The 8693-nt window shown below is 38.0% G+C and overlaps 1 protein-coding gene across 1 annotated transcript; it reads right to left on the bottom strand.

The window, feature by feature from the left end:
• Positions 1-3882: 3882 nt before the first annotated feature.
• Positions 3883-4695, bottom strand: LOC134743390 (uncharacterized). Its single transcript, XM_063676781.1, has one exon. The coding sequence runs from the start codon at positions 4693-4695 to the stop codon at positions 3883-3885; it is 813 nt and encodes a 270-aa protein (XP_063532851.1).
• Between the last annotated feature and the right edge of the window lie 3998 nt (positions 4696-8693).

Genomic DNA, 8693 nt, shown 5'->3' with positions numbered 1-8693 from the left:
GAAGGTGCCATTTATAATCCTCAATTCATATAAAATGTTTCATTTTACAGTTTTAAATTCGTAGACAATTTATTGATGTTCTCTGAAATGAAACCTTTACAATACTTTCGTATAGAATAGTTATTTTCGATACAAGTGCGGAAAAGAGGAAATTCGAAACGAGTGGCGATAAATTAAAACACGACCGCAGGGAGTGTTTTAAATCGACACTAGTTGCAAATTACCTATTCGCACGTGTATGGAACAACGTTTTACAGTACATATGGCCCTTTAAACTTTCGACATATGCACAAAAAGTGCACTTTACGCACTAGTGCGAGAAAGTATCACCATATGTACTGTAAAAAGTAAAACAGGTCTTCTTGTTCATCATTCGTGTTAATTTGCTCATATTAAATATGTCGGATTTTTACATATAGCCCAAATAAGTTTTAAAGAACAGTATTGTTTATAATGCCATAATTTGCGGTCCCTTTTTTAGAAGGGTACCTGAAACCTAAGCCCGTTTATTGTTTTCCAAAGTACGGCTATAGCTACCTGTAGAATCAACCAGAAAGTAAGTAAGCCAACTGATTTGAAGGAATCAAAATTCTACCTAATATAGTAAATTCTTAAACGAAACAAAGAGTTTCCACAAAAGCCCTAATTCGACCCAAAAAGAGAATGTTGTTCTCGTTCTTGGCGCTCAATAGTCGTAATGGTTCTGGTTTAAAAAAATGCAAAAGGAGAGTCCAAGATTCTCCAATATTTTGTACGTTGCCGAATTAAGCGTTAACCCTTTACCTACGGGTGTCAACCACAGTTGCCAGTAAGGCAACACCGCTGCAGTACGGGTGTCAACTAGTTGATCGAAGATAATATGTTCATGTTCAATATTTTTTTTAATCAAAACGAGACCTTGTGTCTTGGTAATAGCGGTCACATTATGCATTGGGATCAATATAGGTGCAAAGAAAAAAATATCATAAGGTTTCGGTAGATGTCTCTGACATAAACATATTTTTAAAATTACCGCTTTTTTGCTGTCAACTGGGGTATCACCGTACTGCAGAAGCGCAAATAATTGAACTCAATATGGCCGTCCTAGTGTTGTTTTATATTTTATCGACTTGTTGTAGGAGTGATACATGTGGGTGTTTTGAATGTTATTTTTAGTTTTTTGAATTTTCTTTGTCCAAAAAGTTACAAAATTGGAAAATAATATTTTTTTTACTAAAACATAACTTACTGAGCTTCTATCCCGTACTTACAGAAATATCGTCAGTTGTATCGATATGCGCACATCACTATTTTTCGTCAGTAGCAGAGATTTGTTTCTGTGCAACATTTCAAGTAATTAATTTTTTGCAATATTTCAATAATTATCATCATTTAAGTATTTAGTTGTGTTACATATATAATAAACTAATAATTTAAATCTTAATCTTGAGAAATTCGCTATTAGTAACTTAAAATTCTTTAATTTGTGATTAATATTAAGCGTGAAATAAGAAATATTAGTGAATATAAATACACCAAGTGATTAGTTATTAATTAAACACATTATACTTAATGTGTGTGTGAAATTTTAAGCACGTAGCTGTAGTACTTCAAAAGTTACAAGTAAGTGAAATTATGTCCAACCGCTGACTCTCGCCAATACATGCCCGTATTGAGCGGAGACTGGGTGTTCAAAGTCCCCTTAGGTAAAGGGTTAACAATGTGCCGAAGCCGAAAGCCAAGTTTTCGCCACCGTCATAACTATTTGCCGAGTTTTCTCCCGTAGTCCCATTATGCAATAACCACTCCCTACTTAATGACCCTCTGCAGTAACAACCCGGTAGTCTAGCAGCTGTAATTCAACCGGATTGTCCGGATTTATCATTTTAATCATAAACTTTTGATGAAATATTTCTGCTTTCGTGTTGATGACTTTTGTGTAATGTTCGTAAATTAGATAACACATAGTATTGTACAAATACAGGATGTAGCTTACAAAAGTCAAATTCAATATACATATTTATAAGGTTATGTAAACATTGTAAACTAGTAAGTTTACTTAGTACTCGAGTGGTATTTTATTTTTAACTTTATATCAGCTTTTCCAGTTGCAAACATTCATCTTGAAATTAAATAATAAAGAAAAATTAAAAATAAATAACGGACCAGAATAGTCATTGAATCAAACCATCTAATGAATACACGTTATACACGGACGGGTATCTTACCTAGACTTTGACTTCTTTGACTAAGTTTTTGCGTTTAAAACATGTACATTGTTGACCCAGTTCTACGTACCGAAATTAAGACATAATTGCTATTTCCAAATCCAATAAATTGAAATGTACAGTGAAAACCGGACGTTTACTTTATTTTCCTCACGTGTCGAAAGTCTTTGGTAGCATGCCAACTCCAGTATAGTGTAAGCCCTTCGCATAAAAAAACCGCAAATCGATGTACAGGCCGTTTGGCACACGCATACTAGAGGTCAAAACAATTTTTTTGACCCGCAGTTCCTAAAAAAATTCCCTATTGTTCCCTAGTATTGAAGTAGAACTGTGTCACTTTGTAAAATTAAAAAAAAAAACTTAATGTTATTATTTTCAAAATTTCTTTCCTGGGGTTAGACATTAGGATATCACGTATCATTTTTGGTATATTGTACAAAAAAAAATCAGCTATATCGTATCTGGAGGAGCCGGGCAACTTGGTATGTTTCGAAAATTCTTTTTGTACTAATTTAAAAAAAAATGGGCGAAATGTAATGATGTGATATATTTTTAGAATCGCCTCAAAAAGCCCTCTCGTATTTTTCCATACAAAAAAAAAAGTTTCCACCCCCCACAGGGAATTTTTTTAGGAACTGCGGGTAAAAAAAATTGTTTGACCTCTAGTATGCGTGTGCCAAATGGCTAACCTATACATCGATTTGCGGTTTTTCTTTGTAATTGGGGTCGAGCGGCTTCCACTAGTTTATTACTTCTTTTCAACCCAGCCAAGTGCAGTGTCTGTACCTTCAGCCGTTCGCGCGCTCCAGTACTTGCGCAGTACTTTTTGGGATCAGAGCCTATAAATCGTGTGTTTTCTGTTAAGGATCTAGGCGTGGTCTTCGATACTCGTCTCACATTCCACGAGCACATAGTGTCACTTGCGACCGACTGCTATCGAAGACTGGGCTTTGTAATCCGTAACTTGCGTAACTTTAACGATCCACTGGCTATTAAGCTAGTTTATAACGCCTTGGTGAGAAGCAAGTTAGAGGCTTCGTCGATCGCATGGTTACCGTATGAATCAACTTACGCGTTACTGCTGGAGAAAGTGCAAAAAGCTTTCCTAAGGTTTTTGTACAAGAAGATTTATGGGTACTACCCGTTCCTGTATCCAACCAAGTATCTCTTGGGAACCCTTGGATACAATTCATTAGAAGTCAGACGGACCTTTAGTTTGCTATCTACTGCGTGTCGAACACTGCGCGGAGAGTCAGATTGTCCGGAACTTGTGAGCCGCCTCGTGCGACTGTTTGTTCTAGATGTCTCCAGAATAAATCTCAGGCCGCGGAGACGCGTTCTTTTAGCTGTGCCGGCTGCGCGAACTGTGTCGCGAAGAAACTCGCCACTGCCGCGCGCTCTCTCTCTACTTAATGCGCTCTTGGCGTCAGCACCGGAATGCGATTTGATTGCATGGCGATGGGTGGCTGTGAGAAACGAATGCTTGAGGTTCTGTGAGGTGATGGACGCTAGGCCCTCGAGTGTAACGTAATGTTTGTTATCCGTGTGTGAAATGTAATGTAATCAATCAATCAATCAATAATAATTTATTTCGAACAAATAAGTCCATAATGTGTTAGTAACATAAATACTAATACTTAAATCACTTAAATCTAGGGTTAGTACAAACATAATATTAAAATAGAATTTCATATAATGGGGCATGTAGCTGCACCCAGTGCTTCAGCCACGGTGAGTCCCACCGGTCAGCCAACGTGCAGAGGATGGTATTCGAGCTGGCGCGCCATCGCCTCAACAGCGAGCTACACCGCTTCCTGATGATCGCGTGGAAACCATCGATCCGTCCCTCCGTGAACATACCCGATGCGCTACAGTGTCGCGGCAGCCCGAATACCACCCTGTACGCGTTGTTGTACTGTACCCGCAGAGCGCTGTATGCCCGCCGCGTATAACTGGTCCACAGGCTGCACGTGTAGAAGGACTGGCAATATGCTTTAAAAAGCGTAGCCTTCACCTCTTCAGTACATCGTGCAAACCTACGAGCCAGCATATTGCAGCGCACCGCCAGCGCTCTGCGTTCCCTCTCGATATCCATATTGTCACACATGTCTTCAGTGACCCAGTGGCCCAAATACTTAAAATGCTTAACTTGTGCCAAAGGAGTTCCGCAAAGAGTCACAGGGGGCACGCTGTAGGTCTTATTACCCGCTTTAAACAGCATAAACTCGCTTTTGTTTGCATTGTATTTGAGCCCATGGGCCTCTGCATACGACTCACATTTGCGCAATAAACTAATTAAACCACTCACTGAGGGGCTCAGCAGCACCATGTCATCCGCGTAGCTGATGTTATTAACGCGCACTCCGTCTATGGAACATCCCACACTGGTACTGCTGAGCTCCTCCAGCAGTCGATTCATATACAGGTTGAAGAGGCGGGGTGAACTTAACCCCCCTTGCCTCACCCCGCACTCCAACCTATATGTCATCGAATACGCTCCAGCCCACTTCACACAATTTTCTTGGTTACCGTACCAGTATTTAAGCAACGAGGTAACTTCATACGGCAAATCCGTATCAGATTGTAACTTATGCCACAGCACGTCGTAAGATACGAGGTCGAATGCTTTTGACAGGTCCAAATAACAGGCATATACAGGCGTTTTTCTTGCCGTATAGTACTAAGCCGTATAGTAATACTTAGTGTAATGATTCTATGTTGTTATGTGTTAGTTTCATGACGTAATGGTTTACTGTAAAGTTGTGTAAACGTATTTATAAAATAAAAAAAATAAAAAAAATTACTAATTAGCGACTTCCTAATTAGGGAACTAAATTTTAAAATCAATAAAAAACACAATGGTTAATGGGTTTACTCAATTACTTTTTATTTCATCCTCGTCGTTTATTTTCTCTTCCCGCGTATCTTCTCTCGTACCCCTCATCACTCCAATGAATGTATTCGGGGACAGCCAACTGCTTTGCCAGCCGTCTGCGCAGTTTTATCACACCGATTAATCGCAACGATTACGATTATTGCAACAGTTTGCATAAGCCGCTAACACACCGACTTAACCGTGCAGTTCGATACGTTTACACACGCCATTGCATAGTCCCAACCGAAGCGACAAATTGACAATGTTTTTGTACTGTTTAGAGTGTTTAGGTAAAAAAGCATGCGCGGTCGCCTTGCATCAAATCAAGTAGCGTAAAATCTTACGGTAGAGAAACTTGATTAAAAAACAAGCCTTGTCAAGCTCTTGAAATGTGGTGCTAAACGGCGCATGGAAAAAATAAACTGGAATGAGAAAATAGTAAACGAGGTCTTAAAAACGTATAGTTGGAGAAAAGAAGTTCTTTTGCCATCATAATCAAAGATACCTATTACGTCCTCTCGGATGCTAGGTGATGTCATGTAGTTCGAGGCATGTCTGGTCGATGACCAGCTGGTTGCCCGAAATATCGCTGGAGAAACAAGGCTTATATATGCGCATTGCATACGTATAAAACAAGCACGCTGGCGTCAACTTGTATTGGAGGCTAAGATCCACTTCGGATCGCTAAACTAACAGACTGCGAGTAAGTAAGAGCTAATAAGCACAAACTAATTAAGCTGGCACTTTTCTTACATTCTAATACTCGAATCGCTGCTGACAGAGAAATTATACATTTCTTTAATTTACTGCTACACGTATGTGTACGCTTTGATAAAAATCTCTTAAGCCAGTCTCGTCTAACAACAAAGTGCAAACTTAGTGGACAGTATTATGTGAAGAAAAATAAAAGCACGTTATTGTACTGGCTCTCGTCTACTCAAAGCTAAAAATTCAAACTGCATTGCAGTACAAAGCGCGTCATTGTTTTCACACTTGACTCGAAAGACAAATAGTTCTACAGGAGACTTCCACTCACGAAGACTCGACGTCTAAACCAAACAGCGCTTCGCTTCACTTTAATCCGATTTTAAAGGAAGGTTTAAAGTTCAGCGAAATTGACCGATATCCTTTTCATTAAGATCGGACAACGGAACAAATGGGTATTTCCATTAGGTCCCGGAGTAAGCTGGCCGTAATGCGATTTGCAGGCTTTTGCGGAGATCGTCCGACGACACTGTCTTGTAAAGCAATTTGCTACCTACGTTTTATCCGACACTCGTGGACAGGACGTTGAAAAGGTAGACAGATGGTATTCAGCGATTTTATATAAGACTTACGTCCACATCGTTTTCCCTAGTTAGATTTTAATTTCATTAAATTTACCTATATATAATTTTGCGCAACTTTTATTTTGTAGACAACGCTTTTCAGTGTAAATTTAATTTTTTAGGGTTCCGTACCCAAAGGGTAAAAACGGGACCCTATTACTAAAACTCCGCTGTCCGTCTGTCCGTCTGTCCGTCCGTCTGTCCGTCTGTCTGTCTATCACCAGGCTGTATCTCATGAACCGTGATAGCTAGACAGTTGAAATTTTCACAGATGATGTATTTCTGTTGCCGCTATAACAACAAATACTAAAAAGCACGGAACCCTCGGTGCGCGAGTCCGACTCGCAGTTGGCCGGTTTTTTAAAGATTATTTGACTAAATTATACGTGAGTACCTAAAATTAGCCCGGTTTTTCGCAAATACGTACCGGTGCTAGTAATTAATTAAATATTATCGACTCAAGTTAACACGATTTCTATAGGTAACCCTATACATATCGATAGCAAGCAGGTTCTCAATCATAATAAAAGATGTGGCTTATCCTTTAAGTAAATTATATTAATTAAGAGCCTTCGTTTTTTCATTATCTATTTGCAAACCTCTTATAGGGATACCTACTCTTATTGTATCTAACTTTAAATATCCGACATCTGACTTTCTGATAATATTTAAAAATAAATCGAGAAAAAAAATCAGTTCATTTTATTGTAAATATTATCATAATATAAAAATATACATAACGGTGCTGTCTTACGTCATTATTTCATCGACATGTACCTAAGTTTCCCTTGTCCTCGCACTTTTTAAACGTCAAAACAAATTGCACCCGTCAAACCGGGGTATGGTAATTAGCATAATTCCTATAAACATTCCATAGAGAGGTTTCATTCCGCTAAATTCAATTCACCGAAAAGTTTTTCTCTATAAAGGAAATGGATTAAATAAGTTAGTTATAGGTATGTGTTAAAAAGATACATAGGTACTTTAAAATGTTATTTATAAAACTTCGGTGAGACTCGAACGTTTTAAAATTGTTTTAAACGGTTTGCTCACTAACTTATTTAATCCATTTCCTTTATAGAAAAATTCTCGGTGAATTGAATTTAGCGGAATGAAACCGCTCTATGGAATGTTTGTAGGAATTATGCTAATTAATTACAAAGGCTTTTAAATTTTTACGTGAATTATGTTTTTTTTAATTACCGTTAAAAAATTTGACGTCAAAATCTTAGTACTGAAGTGTTATTATGAATCCTCATAATTACATCATAAGTAAACAAGCGTGACGAGACCGTGATAGCAACTATAGCAAGTGACTTGCGTTTACTACATGTTATGTGATATTTAACTAATGGTGTGTACTGTACCGCACTCAGGCCAACAGCTCGGGTACACTACATAATTCCGAAAATTTTTATGACGAATTGTAGAATGTCGAATTTTACCATTAAGATTTTTAAATGCTCGACCCATCAAAATTCCGACTGATGATTATCCGACTGATGAATTAAGAATGATGAAAATCACGAAAATTTATATTTCCGTACAGCCGAAAAGCCGAATTTTGTAAATTCCGAACCACATAATTCGGATTATAACAATTCCGATGGTGACAAACACCGAATTTAACAATTACGATTTTTGAAGTGAATTCCGAATTGCCATTATTCAAAAATTTTAAAATCCGAACCACATAATTCCGATTATAACAATTCCGACAGTGACAAACGCCGAATTTAACATTTACTATTTTTGAAATCACGAATTCCGAATTGCCATTATTCCGATGTTTTTTATTTCGGTGTAACGCGATTCCTATTTTAAATATTCCATTTTTTTAATCTTCGAATATAACGATATTCCGAATTTATTGTTAAATACATGAAGGTACCTACGTCGTTAAAGTAAGCAGAAATGCCTTTACTGGCAACAGTTCGTTTTCTTGGGGGTCGCAGTTCTAACCTAACCTAACCCACTTCTGGCAACAGTTCGTTTTCTTGGGGGTCGCAATTCTAACCTAACCCACTTCTGGCAAGAGTTTGTTTACTTCAGGATCGCAGTTATCGGGCTTCGGGAACCCACTTTTCTGGCAACAGTTCTTCTTCTTCTCTCTTGGGGGTTGCAGATCTGTCGAATTTATTTATGCCGAATTTTTATGCCAAAAATTTTTTATGCCGAATTTAACATGATGCGGCACGACAGACACCTTATAATACTTACTAAAAGGTGAGTCTTCATTTGAATATCACGAATTTCTGAATTCCGAATTATTTTATTTCCGAT

Source organism: Cydia strobilella, chromosome 8 (assembly GCF_947568885.1).
Source record: "Cydia strobilella chromosome 8, ilCydStro3.1, whole genome shotgun sequence".
In the NCBI taxonomy this organism is placed as follows: Eukaryota; Metazoa; Arthropoda; class Insecta; order Lepidoptera; family Tortricidae; genus Cydia; species Cydia strobilella.
Note: the sequence above shows the minus strand (reverse complement) of the source record. Positions and strands in the feature narration are given on the sequence as shown.

What these genes read in the sequence shown, in the direction of transcription:
- LOC134743390 (XM_063676781.1), bottom strand. Translation starts at nt 4,695, where the DNA reads ATGACATATAGGTTGGAGTGCGGGGTGAGGCAAGGGGGGTTAAGTTCA.